The sequence below is a fragment of the Gopherus flavomarginatus genome, chromosome 1 (assembly GCF_025201925.1).
Source record: "Gopherus flavomarginatus isolate rGopFla2 chromosome 1, rGopFla2.mat.asm, whole genome shotgun sequence".
Lineage (NCBI taxonomy): Eukaryota > Metazoa > Chordata > Testudines > Testudinidae > Gopherus > Gopherus flavomarginatus.
Window position 1 is genome coordinate 33,858,318 of NC_066617.1, and position 23,649 is coordinate 33,881,966.

The window sequence follows — 23,649 nt, forward strand, 5'->3', positions numbered from 1 at the left end:
ACCACTTGAAGAAGAACTATATCTATATGCAACTTCAAGTGTTAAAACAAAGCCACTTGTTAATCACAATAATCTGAAAAACAGATTAGATACCAGTTGTAACATTTCAAAAACCAAGTCATTTTAAACTCTTTCCAGCTCCCAAAATATTGAAAATATTGATTTATAACTTTCCAGGAAATTTAAATTGGTATAATCAGAGTAAGTTGTCCACAGTTTTGGTTATCTGAAACACACATTTTTTATCATAGGTAAAATATTAAGAAATAAAGAGACTGAAGACCAGAGTTAAAGAAAAAACTCAGCGCAACCTTCATTTTGGAGATATTTAGGATGCCTCCATGTTATGATGTGCTAAGCACGCAATAGGCTAGACTATTAATGAGATCCAGTGGGCTTGGTGCTGCCTTAGGGAATTTCTGTCCGATTCAGTCTGGCTCTTATTTTTGAAAAGCTTCACAGAAGTTTACTTAGAGAGATGTTATCCAGCGCTCCATTATTTTTAGATTTTTGATGTAAGGATGTAGTAATTACACAAAAGTTACCTGAAAAGTCATATCTGATCATACCCATCCACCGCTTCTTTTCACTGTCTTTTAGTATATCGCCATAAAAACCATAACCCAATAGTGACACAGAGTACTTAAGAAATGTGTTGTTGTGATGTATGGAGGAGACATCCAGAGGCTGAGAATCACCTGTTAACAGAAATTCCAGGCTTTATCTCAGTTAAAAGTTTATTTGTTTCAAATCTGCTACTAATTTTTAACATTAAACTTTTTTTTTCAATTGAGAGCAACCTTATAAAACATGCAACAGAGAAAAAGAGAAACATTCTGCAAGGCTAACAATGCCATATATTGTTAAATGAGGAAAAATAATGAAGACACAAGGAGGCCAGTGTACCAATCGGAGACACTGGAGTGGGGTGGAAGAGACAACAGCAGTATCTTGCTGAATCCTACCATTTTTGAAGGTGCTTAATGTAATGTATTTGGGCTAATTCTATATTTTAGCATAAACAAAAAAAAAGCAATACCTAAAAAATACAAATGTACACCTACATTTAATATTCTGGGCCAAACTATGTCCAGAGCACATGAGGGCCCTAATCCTGCAAAGATGTCCACAGGTGCTTAGCTTTATACTCACTTCAGTGGGACTACTCACGGTGCATGAAGTTAAGTATAAGCATAAATCTTTGCAAGATCGGGTATTAGTATTACAACAGTTAAACTTTTGAAAGCCAGGAAATGTTGAAATTAAGGTTGCATGCAAAATCTTAATGCTGCTCTTTATACTTCTGCATTACAATAGTTTTAAAGTACACAATAATTTATTTCTTGTTTGCAATATACCATAACATTTCCTACAACTTTAAATCATAGTCTATTACTGCATATTGCTCTGTGCATGCCAGACAAAATCCGCAAAAACATATATACCAGAAGTTAAAGTTTCAGAAAGTTATGATCACCTGAAACAGTGGGTTAAAACAAAAATGTTCATCCAGTCTTAATTCAGCTCTCTTTAGCATCATATATATCACTAGCAAACATCTCATACTTTAACTAATTTATTTATTTATTACAATCAAGCTATATTTTTACACAACAGAAATTATGATCATTCTGGATATGTTAAGGTCTTGAAAAGAAGGTAATGACTAGTAAGCTGAATACCTACCTACAATAATATGTAGTGCTGATGTTACTGGATCAGTGACACCAACTGTTGCATAGCATATGCAGTCTGTTGAACCTGTAAAAAAGGAATGCTTTTAATTTTTCATATTTTAATAATAGAAAGAATATTGCTCTATACATGTGGCTATTCAGATAAAAATATTATATCCTCTCATTGCTTTTTATTCTCTTTTCTTAAATGCAGAAACAGAATAAAACCAAGCAATAATATGGATATGAAAATTATAATAAATAATGTGATATAAATTAAAACGTTGATTTCCTCTCTAAGTGAAATTTACTCCTTCTGAACATAGTCCACATACTTCCATTTTATGCACTGAAGAATGCTGGATTTGAGGAGAAAGAATCAGCTTCTACCTCAGTGAAAGGACAATGGCACAGCCTTTATCTCAGCCTATGGACAGGAGTGGCAGCTGCTGCCACTTTGCACCCCAAGTTCAGAAATTCCTGCTCACTGGAACCTCATTAAAAAAAAGGATAAAGCAACCCACTCCATCCAGTCAATTCACAGCCTTAGGGCACAGTTCCTTAGGACATAGGGATGCACCTTTAGGTATTGCTTTTTCATCACTAAGGCCTGATCTATAATACAGAGTTAGATCGATGTAAGGCAGCTTAACTTGACCTAATTATGTCAGTGTCTACACTACAGCCTTGTCCTGTCGATGTAAGTGCCCTACTACACAGACAGAATAATTCCATTTCCACGAGAGGCACTGGGTTTATGTCAGTGTAGCTAGGGTGACACAGTGTCTGTGTGAACACTGTGTTACTTACATCGCAATTAGCGCTCTTGTCCAGCAGAGCTATGAAATTGACAAGAAGGCTGGGCAGCTATAGCCCAGCTGCCCCCTCACTTCACTGGAGAGCTGGGTGACTGGACCTTGCTTCCAGCTGGGAGCTGGGGCAAAAATGCATCCTGCTCCTGGCTGGGAGCTGTGAGCAGCTAGACCCCACTCCTGGCTGGGAGATAGGGAAAGAAGCCCAGGCAGCCGGACCATGCTCCTGGCTGGGAACTGAGGCAAGGAGCCAGATTGGCTGGACCCCACTCCCAGCTGTGAACTGGGTAAGAATGGACCCTGCTCCTGGCTGGGAGCCGGGGAGAGAAGCCCAGGGGCCCAGAACCTGCTCACCGGGGGGCAAGAAGCCCTGGGTGACTTCCCCTGCTCCAAGCAGAGAACAGGGAGGCAGAAGCCCCAGGTGGCTTCCCTCACTCCCAGTGGAGAATGGGAAGACGAAAAGCCCTGGGCAGGTTCCCCCACTCACGGCAGGGAAGCGAGAAGTCCTGGGCAGCTTCTCCCTACTCCCGGGGGGGAAGGGGAGATGAGGGAGCAGCTCGCCGAAAGCCCAGGAGCCTGTGGGACAGCCAGGCTACCAGGAGGGAGCTGGCTCTCAGCTCCTCACACTGCCCCTCTTAGGTCAGTGGAAGCACTCCTGCTGATGGAGCACACCACCGATCCAAGGAGCATAGTGTGGACATGCACTACTGCAGTAATTGCTGTGGGGGGCTGTAAGTCTATCTAATATAGGTCAACTTAAGTTTTTAGTGCAGACATACCCTAACACATGAACTACTACTGCATGCATCATCCCCCTATTCCCTCAACCCTCAATTTTGTTTGAAAGGGCAGGTTGGATGTGGGGCAAATAGACCGTGTAAAGACCTTGAATATATACTAAATACATTTAGGTTACTTATATTTGCACCCATGAATTTGATCAGGTCCTTACAGAAAATACTTGCAATCTTATTTTTTTCTATACAAAAATCCCTTCTTTCCTACTTAAAAAAATTGTTACTACAGTACAAAATTACCAGTTTCTAGACTCAGTATAATTAGTCAGTAATTTTATCTAAGCATCTGGATTGCACAAATGTTTGTCTGGAGTAAAGATACAACAAAAACTCTAAAAACTACTAGATATACCTGTGCCTTTGTATTAAAGTAGCATATTTATTATTAATACATATTTTTGTTTGGAAGAGGAACAGCTTGTGATAAACCCAACACATTGGAAAAAAGTTATGAGACAGAGGTTCATGGGTAAAAGCTTCTCCCTGTTCTTTGCAAACAACTCTCACCTCAGACCTGACAAACTCACTACACCAAACACATCTTACAGGATATTTACCTGTAAGGTATCCATAGAAAACTCACAACTTGTCAAGATTCATAATCGTGAGGTTTATGTACAAGTAATATTTAAGGACTAATGTACTTGTTAAAAACATGCTTTATGGACTTGGAGTAAAAAGTAGTCACCAGAGGATAATGTGTGTTGTTGATTGCCCATTCAAACAGGAGGCAGTTGCCACCCTGCCTATTTTGCTGGTGATACAATACAAGGCTCAATTGTTTGGCCCTGTTAAACCCCAAGACTTACAATGGAAAACAATCAGAGGCAACGGCAAACAATCAAAACCTCTTGAAGGTAAAAAAGGAACATTATAGCAAGACAGGGGTTCACCCTGTCTATGAATAGAAATAAAACAAACACAGAGGAAGGGAAGGTACCCTGAATCCTTTTGCTGTGGAGACACCTAGAGAAGGTATTCTCATGAAAAACTGGATCTTGGTTCATGTGAAGCCAGCCACAGACTGAACTTGGGGGTGGAGAGGGGAAAACGGGACAGACATCTACTTTTTAGATAATGAAGGTAACTATTAAGTGTAGACTCAGGTTCATGTTTTATTATTTTGTATTGTAATAATCTGTTTGCATCATTCTCTCTTGCTTCTAGCAGAATCTTTATTCTTAAATAAACCTTACAAATGCTGTGTGTTAATCAGGGGCAGTGGATTAAGATAAAACCAGTAAACTGCTCCTCTGCAGGGCAGAGGATCTGGAATTTCTGTTAGTAGCCAATGTCAGGGGCTGGATTCACAGGGAAACAATTCAAAAGGACAAGGGGTGCACCTATTGTCAGTCTGTAAAGTGAAGTCACAGCTGGCATAGCCTGAAGGAAAGTGCTTGAGTGGCTGAAAAGCTGGTGGCATTAGGGAACTGACACCCAGCCAAGGAGAGGCAAGACACTCTCATACTCAAGGCAGTGGGTAACACAGTGACTCTCAGTTCTGGATACCCTGAGAACCATTACAGTTGTTAAAACTAAATTTTCCTCTTTATAGCAGAGCAAATAATTTTTATTCGACTTTTGTCTCTACAGAGGCTGGCGGGGGGGGGAGGGGGAGGAACGAAGGGAGGGGGAAGGAATAATTTGTGTAAACGGGTTTTGCTATTTTGAAGGGATATAGTGAAATTTTGCTAAATATTTAGGTTTTGTAAAAACAAATGTTACAAAATCTAAGCCCAAGAGATTTGTCTTCATGCATTTTTAAGATGCCAATAGGACCAGTTTTTTAAAAAAAGTAAGCCTGGGTAGTGTTTAAAACTCAAACACTTCAGCATTGTGCAAACACATGTAAGCCTGCGAGTGAAGTTGACTAGAAAACAAAGTGTAAAGAAATGAAATTGACTCAAGTTTATTTTCAGCCTTCTCTTTAATGCAAAGAAACCCAGCACACACAGTGAGGAGTATGTTTGATTTTTTTCATCTTTAATAACTAGAAGTGTTCTCTGCAGCACAGATATGGAAGTTTTATTCAGAATGACTTTTTTGTGACAGCATCCCTTTAATTTTTGGCCTTTCTTATGTTCATGCATAGATATTTAACATATCAAACACATTTAACATTAGAAGATAAAAGCATAAAAAGATCTATTCAATCAGGGAAATCTATTTTATGCTGTTTGAAGTATTTCACAGGATTAATTTAAAACCATAATATAAAGGACGTATAACATACATTCGATTTTAGATTATAAAATACTGTGATTATTTGCCTTCAGGTGAAGAACCAGCTTTTAATGCAGACTGAGCAGGAGGAAACTTGCCTGTGGGAGCCCAAACAAGGTTTAGGAATGTGTGTGGAGGAAGGTCAAGGAAGTAAATTAGTCAAGTCAAAGAAAAGATCATGCCAGGAGCCAATAGCTAGGTGAGATTTGTTAAGGGTCTGTGGGTCCTTCTCCTCGCCTTGAAAAACTCCTTTGTCCACCTGCCTGTTTTCAGATACACCAAAGACATATTGGACAGAGACCAAGTCAGACTACTTCATTTTTACAAGGCCAATTCAGACTCTGATAAACATGCCAAAGGATGAATGATTCACTGATTTCAAATCTACTGTCCATTCTTTTTCTCACTTCAGAGGAAATCAGGGCATATACACTGGTAGATGGGGGCAGGGAAAATCCTTCCCTCTGTCTCACTGTCCAGGAGACTGTCATCACCGCTTCCACTTAAAGACACAAGAGAGGAGGCTGCTCCACCTCATATGAACATTTTGCAGATGCCGACTACAGTGATCAAGAGGTTTTAATGAGTAAGGCCCTGACAGCAGCAGGAGGCAAACACACATAATGGAATCACACTCCAAAGGAAACAGTAAGGCCACGTCCAGACTAGGTATTAAAATCGATTTTAGATACGCAACTTCAGCTACGGGAATAACGTAGCTGAAGTTGAATTTCTAAAATCAAGGTACTCACCCGTCTGGACGGCGCGGCATCGATGTCCGCGGCTCTCCGTGTCGATTCCGGAACTCTGTTCGGGTTGATGGAGTTCCAGAATCGATGTAAGCGCGCTCGGGGATCGATACATCGCGTCCAGACTAGACGCGATATATTGATCCCCGAGCAATCGATTTTAACCCGCCGATACGGCGGGTTAGTCTGGACGTGCGCTAAGTGTGATGGAGGGACTTTTCTGTGAGACCAGCACAAAGTTCAGGGCACACTGTCATGAGCAAGTGGTTCTGCACAGCACACAGGACTCCAATTTCTCTTTTAGGGTGGTGACAAACATGATGGATGACATGGTAAGGAGCCAAATTTGGGGTAGCAATAGCTGTTCATAGATTGGGCATGTTGAAATGTTACACCAAATCTTTCCATTTCATTTTGCCTGCAATCTGTGGAATGCCCTGATGCATGCATGAACTCTGTCATATCTTGGCTTAGTTAGGGAAGAAAGCAGATGACCCTCTAGTTACCCTCTTAGTTAATATCATAACCACTTGAAGATCTGAATAGGATCTGTGCATTCAGGTGTGAATGCCTTGTTTGTCACTTAGCCTTTGTGCCTTCATCTAGGTCAGGGATTTTGCAGTAGCTGAATAGAAACTTAGTTCCATATTCAGTCCTGGTCTGAGCAGATGCAACTCCAACAGTCAGTCAATCACACAAGGTCTGAACAGTAAACAGCAGTGTGAAGCACTACTAATTTGATGCTCTCAGGTACTAGAGTATAGCCATCACAGAGAAACAAAACATGATACAGCAAACGGATATCCCACTTCTTTAATAATTCTTCACATCATTCCAAGAGAGTATTGTGATGCTGATAAACCAGCTCAGATTAGAATTAACAGACCAGTTCACCTGTGTGTAACCTTTAAAGGCATGTCAAGCAGCACTGCAATGCAACTGGGCTAATTCAATTGTGTGAGTATCAAAGGGATGTTAAATGGGCTAGCAGACAACAGCTCCTTCGTCTGTGCTGACAAAAAAAATCAAGGAAAATAGTGTTTGTATGCTTACATCTGTCTATATCCTGTACTTATTTAGCCTTAAGATCAAAGATGTGTATACACTGCATGGAACTAAAGATTATTTCCTGTATTGTCTTCATTTATCTGTCCATGTTTTAATGAATGGCCAGTGTAACTGAATTATTAGTGTATGCATGGAAAGTAGGCACTTAACTTCAAACCAAGGGTCCTTGGCTTAACATTGGAGACTCAAACTGTCTGCATTACCTATGCTGCGCCAGAAACCCTCACTGAGCTGCTTCCAACTACAAATACTGGACCATAGGAATAATCCTGCTCTCTGATTCATTTCTGGACTGCCTGAACTCTGGCCGAGCAGCGGGGGGAGGTCTAAGCGGACAGAGAGAGATCCTCAGAATTCATTTTTGGGAAGCCCTGAGGACTTATATAAAGACTCTACATCTATGCTCTCATTTAGACTACAAGCTCTAATTCACCTGTAATGTATACTATTTGCTTTAATTTCTTAATGCTCTTCTTTTTTAAATTAATAAATCTTTAGTTAGTTTACTAAGGATTGGCTAACACCATTTTGTGGGTAAAATAAAAGTATCCGATCACCTGGGGTAACTGACTGGTCCTTTGGAACTGGAAGAACATAATATGAGGTGTTTTTTATTTTAATAATCTTACATCATAAAGTCCAGTTTACCTGGGTGATAAACAAGGGCCTGTATTTCATGGTGAAACTAGTGCAGTGGTTCAGGAATACTCTTATTACTGGCTTGGTGAATTTGGAGGTATTTGCCCTATGTTCTGACAATCTGTCCTGTGGCAAGTAGTTGCAGAGGGTAGATCTAGCGGTGCTCATAATATATGTAAACTGTCTTGAGAGGGAATGACTGTTCACCACATGTGCCTAGCCCCAAACAGTTACTGGTGGTTATGATTGGATCAGGGTGCTACAATTGGCCACCTGTATGAAAAGGTGCTCCACAGCAATTTTATAGGCACAGGACTTCAGTGATCCAAGGCTCACATGGCACAGTATACCACTGCTTATCCAAATAGCATGTGCAACACAGATTTTAGGAGTTCAGATAATTGCGGGGGCAGGATCCATTCAGCAGCAGAGTAGCCTCCCATGGGACCAGGGGCTTGTTCTGTCTCACTCTCTTCTCCTGGCAGCCTCAGATGCAGGTCTCTACTCTTCCCCATTCACTCACTCCTATGACAGCAGGGCTACAGGCAGCTTGCTGCACGGCTCCATGTAGGGGCAAGGTATGGGGCAGAAAAGAGGCACCCTCCCCCCAGGACCCTGCTCTGCCCCTTGCACCTTCCATCTGCAGGGATTGGCAGACGGCAGCACAGCGACTCTTCTATAGCTCTACTGTTATGACTCTGCTCAAACACTCCCATGACAGGAGGTTGCAGAGGGATCCCTGTGCTGGTGTACAAGCCCCACAACAGCAGGGAGGAAAGGCCCCATCCTTCAAGTTGCAGTCCTGGCTAGGGAAGCTCTAGTCTATTAGCTAAACTGCCTCATTATCTGAGTCCCTTCCTTGTCCCACATCATGAAATGCACACAGGACAAGGAAGAGACTGCAATAATGTGGAAGGCTTAGATAACAGAGTATACTGTATATGGTTAAAGACCAAGTCTGAAGTCACTGACTTCATGCTCTGACTCCAAACAGTCACTGGGAGTTTTGGCTGTGGAAAGACTGCAGGATGAGGGAATGATTTGGCATGACCAGTTTGCGTTAATATTAATTATGCTAATTCTTGAATGGAAGTTGCTAACTCATTTACCCAAAACAGCTGCCCAAGTCCTTGATTCTATATAATTGTTTTCCTGAATTTTTCCAATCAAATGTACAATAATTCAAAGGGAAAATTATCGTGACTGTAAAATATCTATACGAAAGAAGTGGTCATGACATACAATTTATAGATTTGGAACATGGACAGAGTTCATACTGCAGATCCAAGGGGAAAATTGATGAGAAAAAGATATACCGGTCTGAGGTGAAGAGACACCACAGGATATCACTGCATTGAACAGAATACGATGCAACTAAAGAAAGAAGCTAAAGATTTTCCCTTTCATGCACCCACACACGTGTTTTAAGACAGATAGTGGACACCACAGCCCTTTCTAAATTACTCTTCAATCTGTAGAGTTGATAAGCGAGATTGGATGCATTCTTTGGAAACCATTTTCTGGTGGCATAGAAGAACTCATACTACTTCTCTCAGAATATAGTGACACACCAAAGTAGTGCTATGCTTGCTTTCTTCCAGTCCATTTGATGACACTCACAGAAGGCAAACCCGTGTTTCAAGAGAAGTTTTACAGACCGGTTGATCCATTGTTACTGCATGGCAATATAAAAAAGTCTTTTGACAAGTTGTTACTAGTGCTGGAACACTCCTAAGACAGTGAAATAGACTCCGGCACTATGAGACAAAAATCAACTGATTCATGTGAGCCGAGCAGTAGCACAATATGTAAATTCAGCAACCTAGTAGCAATCTGGATAGTTTCACAGACTGCAGTAACAGCACAAGTCTTTAAGTTCATTAATTGTATACTGAAGTTAAATAAATACAAAGGACTGGTGATGTCTTAGCCAACAGGGGACATGCTAAAGAAATATACTAATGACCACTTGATCAGTTGTTGTATGGGTAAATTGCCAATAGATTCACTTTTCACCGTATAACAAAACATCGCCGTTCACAATACAGTATTGCATAACATTCTGAAAGTAGGTTTAGTTTCTGTTAGTGGACACGCTAAAAATTCTTCGAGAGGCCCAAGTGGGTGAGTTTATGTGATGCTATTATCTTGCCTACATCCATGCAGTAAATTGACAGTTAATGAATATACAAATGACTTTGGAATTTGCAGGCATGAATTAAGCCTGGTGAAGTGCATGCCATTCTGAATGCTGAGCTATCACTTTATCTAGATTATGTGATCAGTCTTTGCATACACAACATAGATACATTTCCTAATTTAACAGGGCATACATAGAATACGGTTAATTTCTACTGCTATCTAAACAATATTTGGGGGTATGCCTGTAACAGAAGGAGGGAAGGTATTCTGAACCATAAGAGTTCCCTGGATTTGTAAGAGCCAGTTGAATGGAAAAGAAAATGGAAGAAAGTGCATTGAGAGACAAGGATACCCCAAAAGAAGAAAGTCAGTAAGGAAAAAATAACAGGAAGCAGGGTGAAGTGTACAAGAAAGCTGAGGATAGTGCAAGAGAGAAGAGCAGTCCGAGAAGCCTGTCTGAAAAAAAAGTGGTTACCTTGATAGTAGGTACTAAAGGTCAAAGGTACAGTACCACTGCCAAATAGGGCTCTCCCTATTTTACTTCTAATGAATCTGAACTGGTCTCAAACTATCTTTACACAGAACTATTATTTGGTTTAAAACATGGAATATGGCCCACATAAGAAGCATAATTCTACTTTAGTTGACCTTCATACTAGGAGAGTCATCGCTTTTTTTTTTTCCCTTCAGACAGGCTTCTTGAATAGCTTTTTCCTTCCTTGCTTCACTGGTTCTCTCTATTACACTATCCCCAGTTTTCTTGAACATTTTACCCTCCTTTCTATTACATTTTCCTTACTGACTTCCTCCTTAAGGGTATCCTGCTATTATCACAGCACTTTCTGCTGTTTTCTATGTGCACACACAGGAGCATGTCCTGTATAGGTGAAGAAGAAGAAGAAAAAAATGATAATGTGGTCACAAGGGAGAAGAGAGTGATGGGCAAAGATATAGGTAAAAAGTTCTGTTTTTTGAGGAGTTTTGATGGCAAGAAGCTTGAATTTCATGTGAAAGAAAAAACTTTTTTCAAAAGCAACATGCGTTTAAGTTGGAATAGGACATTTTAAATGAAAGCTGTAAGAAGGAAGGAAGGGAAAATAAAACGTTTGTAAGTAGTGAGAACACTTATTTTAACTCTGTTGAAACCAGGAACAAAAGAATAAACGTTCTTGCTACAAATGCATCATCTTACTTTTATCTGCTCTTAAATGGTTTGTTTCAACTCAGGGGTATATTCTGAATTTCTAACAAACTTTAATTGCACATTCTCTCTTACTATTGGGCTGTCAAGCGATTAAAAAATAATAGTATACAATTTATTTAAATATTTTTGGCTGTTTTCTACATTTTCAAATATATTGATTTCAGTTACAGAACACAATACAAAGTGTACAGTGCTCAGTTTATATTATATAGAAGTAGGACTGAGTGGACTTGTAAGCTCTGAAGTTTTACATTGTTTTGTTTTTTAAAGGCGGTTGTCTAACAAAAAATCTACATTTGTAAATTGCACTTTCACAATAAAGAGACTGCATTACAGTACTTATGAGGTGAATTGAAAAATACCATTTCTTTTTTCATTTTTACATTACAAATATTTGTAATCAAAATAATATACAGTTAGCACTGTACACTTTGTATTCTGTGTTGTAAGTGAAATCAATATATTTGAAAATGTAGAAAAAACATCCAAAAATGTAACAAAATTTCAATTGCTATTCTATTGTTTAACAGTGCAATTAAAACTGCGATTAATCACTACTAATTTTTAATTGCAATTAATTTGAGTTAATTACGTGAGTTAACTGCGATTAAATGGACAAGCCTACTTATTATTAATTGGAAAGTTAGCATAGCATGACAGACTATATTATAAAATTTCCCTTTTGTCCCACAATACAAGGGAAACAACACAAAATACACTATACACAAGTTAATACACTAAACTCAGCAGTTTCCCAAAAGGTTTTCATGCTGCAGTCCCCTTTGGGCTCACCTCTAAACACAACCTGCCTGGTACTAAGTATTCAGGTTGGCTTTTCACAAATGAATGCTCCATCTTAGCAGTCTACTTTGAAAACTATGTGTGGGTGAAGAGGCCCAGATTAATCGATGTGCACTTAGAGCACTTGCAGTGTCTCCATCTCAAGGCCCGCCCCACCTCCCCCCCATCAACCACCGGATCCAAAATAAAGAATGGCCAACTGTGGTCTGAGAGCCATATCCATCCCACCAGAATATTTCATTTGACCTGCTGCCCCATGTACTTGAAGGGGGTGGGGAATGGAAATTCCTCTGTCTCCTGATCGACACATTGCTCCTGCATCTTCTATGTGGCACTTGTGACATGTTGCAGGCTACAGAGACAAAGCTCTGTTCCTCCAGAGGTAGATGGTACTGCTTAGCTGCCCCAAAAGCTGTTTGCTTAGAACTCTGTTGCATTTCTCCCACCCCTCCATAGTCTCATGGCCCCTCAAAAAGTAGCAGATGCTAGACAGTTTGCCTTTGCCTGACACTTTCAACATTTTAATTCTCCCCTCACTTGCCCCCAAAACACCTTTTGACAGATAATGCTTTTGAGTTAATTAAACTGAGAACTGTTGAGCATAAAAATTCAATACTTTTGTCTACTAATATGTAAAAGTAAAAATGAACAGCTACATGCACTCTGTAAATTACAGAAACAGATTTCCATTTCCAATATGATAATGTATAATACTTTTGTCCCACCAGTGGAAGACAGCACTACAGAAACTCTAACTTAACAGACACTGCACTCAGGTGAGCACTAGCACTACCGCTGTGAGTGGGTTCGCCAGGGGTTAGGGGAGAATTCTTGCAACTTCTCCTCAAATATGTCAGTGATTGTTTCACACGTGGCCATCTGGTCCCTATGATTTAAGAGGACCTGAAATTGAACCTTAAGATTTGTACAGTGCACAGATTGATATAAATTACTGAAAATATGAACGTACACACTATACATATGTACTCCTTTACCAATTTCTTACCTTTATTTAGCAATAAAACATCAACCAAAAAAGACTCCTTGCCTTTCCCCTTAACATTAAAAAACCAAAACAAAAAAACCATGCATACTTAACCAACTATATATATCTATATATATATATATCTATATATATATATAAATAAAAGGATTTATATTTTAAGTTTGTTCTCCAGAAGAGCGTGCAACATCATTTAGAGGTTAACTTGCTTAATCATGTTCATTAAATATATTTTTTAAAATCACTATTCAGAACCAAAAGTAAAATTATGACTATTACCAGAGTGTGTTTAATATAAAACCTTGCAAAATACAAGACAAGAATACAATGTAAATTCACATACAGCAAACGGCTGTACAGTGGACAAAATGAATGCAAAAAGCAAACAACTCATTTATAACAGACTATGAAGAATTGTACAAGAAATTAAAAAGTTTAATTCTGTTTTAACATCAGTGGAGATCGTTTTTCCTGTCTGTTTTAAAAACAATAACCCCAAATATGTACAGTTAATAAATGTCAGATGGTGACAAACTGATACACTACAAAAGCAAAAACATTTCAATTCCCTTTTAACCTATTCCTCTTCCCAAAATCTAACTGTGCCATAACCTAAACATTAGAGTTAGGCTTTTTTCCTGCACCTTCTTTAGGTCACTAACACCATAAACAGATGAATGTTTTCAGATGAGCATATGTCAAACACAGAACACTTTACTCAGATAAAAAAACCTTTACTGAAGTCAATGAAAATTTTGCCCAAGCAGAAAAAGAGTTAAGTGAGAAAGCAATCCTGATTTTGTTCCTATAGGTTTAATTGAGTTGCAAATGGATTCAAGTGTGTTTCTTTATTAATATTAATAGAAACACATGCAAATCTCTCAGAAGAGTGGTTTATATAAAAACACATCTGATATACAGTACCTTTGTTTTACTGACTAGACTATATGACTAAATGAACAGTAGCGAGAGTTGGGTACATTTAACAATTAAAATAGTAAATGGGGAAATTTAATATATGTGCACTAAAAATACTAAATTTCAGAATTTTTCATTATTTATCAGCAGCACACTCAGTGTTTTGTCTCATCACTACTAATTTCAAATTTTAATCATTTAGGGCTGGTCTACACTAGGGGAGGGGATTGATCTAAGATATGCAACTTCAGCTACGTGAATAACGTAGCTGAAGTCAAAGTATCTTAGATCGAGTTTCCTACTGTCCTCACGGCGCGGGATCGATGTCCGTGGCTCCCCCTGTCGACTCCGCTACCGCCGTTCGCGTTGGTGGAGTTCCGGAGTTGACAGGAGCGTGTTCGGGGATCGATATATCACGTCTAGATGAGACGCAATATAGCGATCCCCGAGAAATCGATTGCTACCCACCGATACGGCCTGAAGTGAAGACGTACCCCCACTCAAAGGCAGCCATGTGACTGTCAACACACAGAATAATTCTGCGCCTTACCTGAACAATTGTATGCCCACACTCATCTGTGGTTCTGGAGATACCTCAGAGTATTATTACTATTAACTCCATTATTGGAAGGGGGAGCCTTCCCTCTAGCCCAGACCACATTTTGAATGGAGCCTTAGGGATGTCCTTTTTTGGCTACATGGGTCATTAATTTTCAAGTGCCAAAGACTCTCTTTAGATTAGTTTTTGCAGTTAAATCTACTTTGTCAAAGAACTTCACTTAGGGAAGAGTTTTGAACAATGCTTCTCACTAGCAGTGGTCAGAATTAACCCAAAAAAGGTGGCTATCATAGTGAATTGGAATGGACCAGCACCTCATTGAGATACAGAAGGAAGCTAGCAGAAGGGCTTCTGCAGGCCTTGTGACTACAGAGCACCAAGAAGAACATAATATGGACCTGTCTCTGGAATCTGTGGACCAGCTCCCCAGTGGTTCTATGCTTCTTGTGACAGAAGCACTGAGGGAGAAGGAGAGGCTGTGTTTCAATCCTACAAAAGGGATTTCAACACTTGCACAGTTGGCCAATAATGAAAACAGATAAAGAATATTGGGATCCCTTCACTGTATAGAATAAAGTGTATAGCCTCGACTCAATGGGTTTCAACTGATAATGATTTCAGTTAGTGTTTGTTAGTGCAAATTTATAATTTTCCCTCACCATTCCTTTTTAATAAACATTTGTATTAGCATACGTAAGCCCCAGAACACTAAACAAAAAAGCAGTTTAATAATAATTTTATCATATACTTAAATTTTTGCTTCCTCCCCTTCATCTAAATTCCCTCTCCCACAAACAAGGACATCGCAGCCATCACTATTTATGTTGGTCCACCAATAGTTTTAGGGACCATTACAGTTTATGTTTTATTCTACAGGCAGGCCTAACTACAAAAAGTTATCACATTAATAAATAAAGTAAACTGAAAGTTAACCCTTTTTTGTTCTTACCAGCAGGGATTATGCCAATCCTTAGATTGCACTGGGCTAACGGTGCTTTGGGATTATTTTGATCTATGCCAGAATCCTTCTGTATTCTTCCAATTAGACCATGCATCACTTCACTGAACATTCCGTCCCCACCAACACAAACAATACTGCCAGAAAACACAAGTTAGAATGCATGCTAACACTCAATAAACACATTAAATGTTCCAATTAGTGCAGCCACCACTTACAGTCATCACTTTGTTCTCCCTATTCACCTTTATGATTTATAATAAAGGGACACAGTCAACTTAAAATATTATATTTAAAACAAAAAACAAGGTACACCTCTACCTTGATATAACACTGTCCTCAGGAACCAAAAAAAAAAATCTTACTACATTATAGGTGAAACCGCATTATATTGAACTTGCTTTGATCCACCAGAATGTGCAGCCCCGCCCCCTCGGTACACTGTTTTTCCGCATTATATCCAAATTTGTGTTATATCAGGTCACGTTATATCAGGGTAGAGGTGTAGCTGCAGGAACTACGGGAGTCCCCCTGCCTCATTTTGTAATTTTACAACAATTTTCTCCTGTTTTTCAAATATGCTTTTTCTTTCCCCTGTTGCTTTGTGAACACAGACACAAACATTAATGGAAACTAACTATACAAGTAAAACACTGAAACAGACTGTACACAGAGCCCTCAAATACAAAATTAAACAAAGTAAAAATTCCTCCCCTCTTTTTTAGTTGCTGTGTTTATAAACAATTTGTAAGTTAACATACGCAGTTTCAGATAGAAGTATGATATTTGTATTCCTTTAATATGCAATATAATTCCATTTAATGTTTTTTATTAATTTTATCAACTTTACTTAATATGCTACAACACACACAATTACTATCAAAAGACATACTCTGAATCCTGAACTGAACATGTATACATTTTAAAACCTTACAGTATGTTTATAAAATGGTAGACAATTGGAGGCTCAAGTCTCAAAAGTACAAAGGCTTATATACTAACTAAAGTGACTTATCCTTCCTAAAGTGGCTGAATCCTGAAATCTTAAATTATCTTGTTACAAGAAAGCATAAAAGAATTGGATATATATGAAGATTACAATCCTACAATCTGACAACAAGTAGTTTTACATGTCTTCAGAAGAGTTTGTTTTGCAAAATTAATCCAGTTTAACTATAGTTGCTACTCCAGCTAAAGCTAAAGCTCAGGACAGATAGACTCAAAGTCTGTAACCAAGAGTAGCACCAGAAACAAAGCATTACATGATGGTAAATAATAACTTGTCTGTGCATAAATATTAACAAAACACACTCCCTTAAAAGTCTTAAAAGGGCACAGAAAGTTAATTAAAAAAATCTTCTAATGGAATGCACTATGAGAATGAGCCTAGTCAAACCTTCAGAAAATTGTGTATTAAGTCCCCAAAATACACATACAAGCATTAGAAAGTAATATATGAAAACAAGTGGATTAGTACAATTACTCTCTAGTTTGTTCAGTGTGTACTCTGAGGTGAAGCACTCATTTCTATTTTGCACCCATTTCTCATGCAGAATACTCCTATTGCACATTCTGCACCATCTGTATGAAACAGACCAGTATCGGGAATAGGCACTCACAGTACAGATCAGAATAGAATTTGTCCTCATTATTCAAACGCATATAGGCTATTATACTAATATACTTTTTCATGTTATTTGTTGATCACTTAAATATTTCAATTGTTATCACTGAACTGCTGCACTATCAAACTGATCAAACTCTTGGCACAGAGTAGAAAAATAAGCAGTTAAGAGAAACTTCTATGTAGAAAATCCACAAGTGACATTTATCCTTTGAGAGAACCCTATTTTTGCTCCAGTACTGGAGTCACAGTCGTATAAATATATGTTAGTTTCTGCTCAATACTTGCTCTCTATGCCAAAACATCTTGTTTTAAAAGTAAAAGAAAGATACAGTTTCTCAGTTGTATATTATTAAGCTACATTATACCTCAACAGAGAAGGCAGTTGCCAGTTTCTCACCTCCTTAAGTATATTCTATACCCAATCAGACCCTTGAGAGATTCCTGCCCCAAACTCTAGATTGGATCTACAGTGCTGTAGAATTGGTTTAGAATTAATGTAGGACTGATATAAAGATAGTATTATCTTGCTCTCAACTAACAGTAAGTACAAATTCAATATTGTCCAAATGAAACAGATGCCTATCCCTTCTGAGGATAATCCCCATGGCCAATATAACAGAGACCAAGAAATTCCTGGTATATTACTTTGACTCAAACCGGAAGTGAATACCAGAATATCAACGTACAAAAAAACGTGCTTTAGTGAAGAGTTTCCATCTAGAGCTATTGCTCGTTTTAAATAATTTCTTATGAATTGGCATCCTGGGGCCTGGCTATTATGGAGAGAAGTGGTAGCAGTGACAATTTTTATGCCGAAGTATCTAATGAGTAGATATCTTAGACACGGATAGAAAAAAATCCTTTCAAATCTAACTAAATAGCTAAACAAATATTTGTGGCAGTCATGTATGCAGTGGGAACCAAAAAGGGTCAGAAGTGCAGTCAGCTTGATAACTGTCACACTTCCTTCTAAAGATCAGACCTTCACTGTATCTGAAGTATCTACTGAATTACTGTAAGACGACTATTTTGGCCTTTTTTTAAAATCTTGTTTCTTTTAGTCAGACAGTTCAGATTTTTCTCAGCCAAATCAAGGAAGTTCCAATTAAAAATCTAATGATCTATCAAGTTAGAGAAATCAAATGAGATATTCAGGAATAATAAAGACTACACACAGGGATAGCTGGCTCTTTCTTAAGGAAGACTTTGAACAAAATATTGGGAGTGATTTTCTATAAGGATAGGTCTTATGCGCATTAGGAGCTACTATATTTGGTCACTGCTACTCCCTCATGTTTTCAGGGAGGGTGTGAACTCACTATGAGGATTGTTGGGTGTTATTTACAACATATACTAGATTACATTTTGAGAGGGTCAGTTTCCCTTTATACAAGTGAATAGATGTATCCCCCACAACTGGCTTATAAACATGAAAACAGCACTTCAGCCCACCTGTAAATTCACCTCTTTATTTTGGAGTTATTTGAAACCTATTTTCAAACATCCACTCCATAACGTCTCCAAAAAACACAATTCCCCTAAACTTAACAAGCCTCATTTTATCCTAGAGTAGAATTTTTCTGGGAAATCAAAAATGAGTTTAAAAGCATGTGGTGTTGAAAATATTTTTCTGTTGCCATCATAAAAATTATTCAATATTTTAGTTCATCTCTCCAAAATGGCTTTGCCTACAAAGTCCAGGTTTTATTTTTCTGGGCTTCCTCAAAAGAAATATATTAGTATCCTGATGGAGTGATGACTGGTATTAGTAATAGAGTTTAAAAATATATCGTGCTTGTGATAGAATGCATATAGTTCACACTAACATGTGGAAGTGGAAGAGAGGGACAGGAAAAGCAGAGTCTTTTATCCATGTTAAACTTTACAGAGGAAATTTTCAAAAGTGCCTAAGAGATTGTATTTTAAACTATCCTCCTTAATGCTTTCCTTTTCTAAATATAGAACTTAAAAGGCTAAAATTTTGTGATATAACAACTTTTGGCTAAAAGACTATGTTCTTTAATACTGGAAATCAAAATCCAGTCCAATGATTGGCATACCGATATGGCAGTGATGGAAAGGATCTCCAACCATAATAAAAATGATAAATTCATTGACACACAGGTAGACTTTATAGATATAGTGGAATATCTTGGTGAGTCATGTTATGACTCCTCCTTCCCTCTTCCCTTTCTTCTCTATATTCTTTCCCTCAGTCTTCTCTATTTTTATTACCTTTTCTATCATTTCTATTTAATTTTGTGTGTAAAAGTTAACGATTGGTAGTCTGATCCTCTGTATGGTAACTTTCACTGTAGTGTTTGGGTCATTTTAAATTATAACGCTTTTATATTCAATAAAAATGGGGGGGAGAGGGAGAGAATAGAAATGGTTACTTACTGTAAGTGTGGTTCTTCAAGATGTGATGCAGACATGTATTCCACTTAGGTGTCTGCACACCCAGTGTGTCAGAGCCAAAGACTTTTGCCTAGCAGTACCTGTAAAGGGGCAGTGCATGTGCCTCTCCCCCCCTCCCTGGGTATATGAAGCGGCACCACCCCAATTCCTTCACACTGAAAACCCATGAGATGAGACTCCAAGGAAGAGGGGATGGAGAGTGAGTCAGGAAATGCATGTCTGCATCACATCTCAAAGAACCACAGTTACGGTAAGTAACCGTTTCTTCTTCAAGTAGATGCAGATGAGTATTCCACTTAGGTGACTCGAACAGTACACCAAACCGGAGGCGGGGCTTGAAGTCTACTGCAATAGGGATCACAGGACTGCCCTTTCAAGATCTGCATCCAGTCTGGAAGATGCAGTAATAACATAATGAGCCATAAATGTATGTATGGACAAGCATGTGGCTTCCCTGCAAACGTTCAGTATGGAAATGTCACAATCAACATCACTTGTGCACTCGTGGAGTGAGCCCGTATCTGCGAAAGATGTGCAGTGAAAGGTATCTCATATGCAGCCTTGATACAGGATGTTATCCATCTAGAGATGTCCTGTGCAGAGATCGCTTGCCCCTTCATGTGGTACGCATATGACAATGAGATAAAACATGCAACAGATAAAACATGCAACAGTTAGTCCTGTCTAGATAAAAGGCTAGACATTGCCTGATATCGAATATGGAGGTACTGATCTTCTGGAGAAGACTGCAGCTTAGGGAAAAACACAGGTAAATTCAGATGAAACAGAGACCACTTTGGATAAAAACTTTGGGTGTGGTTGCAGCGTTACCTTCTCCTAGAAGAATTGTGTGAAAAGCAACTTGGCCATGAGGGCCTGCAACTCGCGCGCACTTCTTGCCAAAGAGATGGCTATCAGAAATGTGGTTTTCTGAGACAGGACAGGAGAGGATGCAAGGGGCTTGAAAAGAGGGCCCATCAGAGCCACCAGAATTGTGTTTAGGTCCCACAACGGACAGACCAGAGGATAAGTGGACAAGCTCCTTTAGAAATCTCATCACCATAGTATTAGGAAAAAAAAAACTGACTTTCCTTGAATTGGGGGATAGAATACTGATATTGCTGCCAAATGCTCTCTCGGTGAACTGAGCACAAGGCCCGATTTCTGAAGATGTAACAGGTATTCCAAATTGTACTGGATGGAGGCCTCTGTCAGGTGGGTCCCACGGACCAATGGCCACACTGAGAACCTGTTCCATTTCACTAAGTATGCCGTTCTAGTGGAAGACTTCCCACTGTTGAATAGGACTTGTTGGACAGTTTCCAAGCACTGTTCTTCCTTTTCATTTACTCCATACAAAAGCCACACCATGAGGTACAGCAGCCGACTGCAGGATGGAGGGTTTGGCTCTGGTTCTAAGTGAGCAAGTCAGGACGGAGAAGAAACAACATGGAAGGTTGAACTGACAGAGCAAAAACATCTGAGAATCAGCACTTTCTTGGCCATGTTGGCATGAGGATGAGTTTGGTCTGATCCACTATGAGCTTTGAAATGACCAGAAAAGGTGGAAAGGTGTACAGAAGAGTTGACTGCCAGCTGCAGCAGGTGGTGTCAGAGAGGGAGCCCTAACTAAGGTCAACTCGAGAGCAGAATAGTCAACACTTCTGTTTTCTCTCATCGCAAACAGCTTGATTGCCGGAATGTCTTATGTTGCAAAGATGACCTGTAGAACACTCTCCTTCAGGGACCACTTGTGGCTCAGGGAAAAAACTTTGCTGAGATGGTTCTCGAGATGACTTTGCATCTCCAACAAATGGACTGCTACCCAAATGATGTCTTCTTCAATGCAAAATTGCCACAGGTTGATCACCTCTAGGCAGAATAACCTGGAATGTGCCCCCTCACTCTCTCTGCTTGTTCACTGACAATACCACCACAATGTACTATGTGAGTACATGAACCATGATGTGGTTTCAGAAGGCAGGACACAAATTGTGGAAGGCCTGAAGTTCCAACATGTTGATATGGAGTGAGGCTACTTGTTCCAACCACAGGCCTTGCACCCTCAACAAGTCCAGATGTGCCCCCCCAAACCAGAAGGGAACCGTCAGTAACCACTGACTTGGTCGGAGAGGGCCAAGCTAAGGCGACTCCTTGGCACACATTGTATGGGGATTCCCACCAGAGCAAAGAATATACGACTAGTGGAGGAAGGTGAACCAGCCTGTCCAGAGAATAGGGAGCAAGGCAATAAACCATCCTAAGCCACATCTGAAGAGGGTGAAGGTGGAACCTGATGCATTGGACCACCTGAGTGCGAGCAGACTTGTGGCCCTACAGGCTCAGATGCACACATCAATCTTGTCTGAGAACAAGACTCGACCATCAAAGGGCAAGTCCTTCATGGCTTGCTGGACATCCAGAGTGATCCCAGAGTTTTGCAACCAGGAAGCCTGCATAATAGTTACCACTGAGGCCATTGCCCTGGCTGAGGTATTGGCAATAGAGTGGATGGTGGGAATGTTTTAGCCACCAAGCAACTTTCCACAACAAATGGCTTGTTCTCCTCACATGAGGCCTTGGGCAACTGATCCTCAAATTTAGTCATGGCTGACCAATTGAGGAAAACATACTTGGCCAACAAAGCTTGTTGATTTTCTATCCTGGCTTGTAAGGTTAATGAGGTATAGATCATCCTGCCCAGAAGGTCCAATAGTTTGAAATCTCCGTCCCTGGGGGTAGACTTGAACTTATCTTGCCGGGCGCTGTTTATGGCCATTATGATCAAGGTATTTGGGGCCAGGTGGGAATAGAGCCTCTCAAATTTCTGCATGGGAACTAAGTAACATTTTTCCACGTGTTTGACTACCAGCAGTACCGAGACCAGTGTATTCCACAGGGATCTTGCTGACTCAAGGAGTGCATGATTGATTGGGAGGGTCATTCTCCTTGGGATGGTGGGCTGCAAAATGTCCACAAATTTGTGCCTGTTTTCTTGGAAGAATTATACATGGATGCCCAAGGATGCGGCTACATAGTCTAAAAGGGTCCCTGTACACCTTAAGATTCTCTGGAGAAGGAGAAGATGAACCAGGCAGCTCAGCATCATCTGGCAATAAGGATTAAGGGAGGGAGGACTCAATCACCATATGGAGTAAGACCGCTAATGCCCAGGCTTGTGGTTGATCCAAAGCCACCACTGTCAACCTGGTAGGTGATTTTGGCTTTGAATGGGATGAAGAACAGGGTCTCCATGATCGAGGAGCATCCCACTGAGTCTAAGGCAACTGAAATGGGTAAGGCATTGGTGGACAATAGGGGGCTAAGACAAGGACCTCCATCCTGGCCACAGGGCACACGCCAACACTGGGAGCCATACTGGTCCACTGGCAGCCCCTCGAATTAATCAGGTGACAGGGAGGGGGAGGATGATGACTCTGAAAGAACTCAAATGTGAAATTGCGGAACTGTTAACTAGGGTTTGTAACCTGTCCTTTAAATCGGCTTCTGTACCCAACGACTGGAAGTTAGCTAATGCAACGCCAGTATTTTAAAAGGGCTCTACAGGTGATCCCGGCAATTACAAACCAGTAAGTCTAACGTCGGTACCAGGCAAATTAGTTGAAACAATAGTAAAGAATGAAATTGTCAGAACATAAACATAGAAGAACATAAATTGTTGGGCAAAAGTCAACATAGTTTCTCTAAAGGGAAATCATGTCTTCCCAATCTATCAGAGTTCTTTGAAGGGGTCAACAAACATGTGGACAAGGGGGATCCAGTGGACATAGTGTACTCAGATTTCCAGAAAGCCTTTGACAAGGTCCCTCTTCAAAGGCTCTTACATAAATTAAATTGTCATGGGATAAAAGGGAAGGTCCTTTCATGAATTGAGAACTGGATAAAAGACAGGGAATAAAGGGTAGGAATTAATGATAAATTCTCAGAATGGAGAGGGATAACTAGTGGTTTTCCCTCAGGGTCAGTCCTAGGGCCAATCCTATTCAACTTATTCATAAATGATCTGGAGAAAGGGGTAAAAGTGAGGTGGCAAA

At 39.7% G+C, this 23,649-nt stretch overlaps 1 protein-coding gene across 3 annotated transcripts in view; it reads right to left on the reverse strand.

Moving 5' to 3' along the window:
- The window catches only part of CERK (ceramide kinase), a 74,357-nt gene that overhangs the window by 18,766 nt on the left and 31,942 nt on the right, over nt 1-23,649 (reverse strand). For all 3 annotated transcript variants that reach the window (XM_050936238.1, XM_050936239.1, XM_050936240.1), the window contains 3 exons: nt 15,541-15,686; nt 1,687-1,761; nt 546-698 (listed from right to left, as the gene is read on the reverse strand). In XM_050936238.1, coding sequence (XP_050792195.1) covers nt 546-698; nt 1,687-1,761; nt 15,541-15,686 — 374 coding nt within the window. The remainder of the gene's footprint in view (nt 1-545; nt 699-1,686; nt 1,762-15,540; nt 15,687-23,649) is intronic.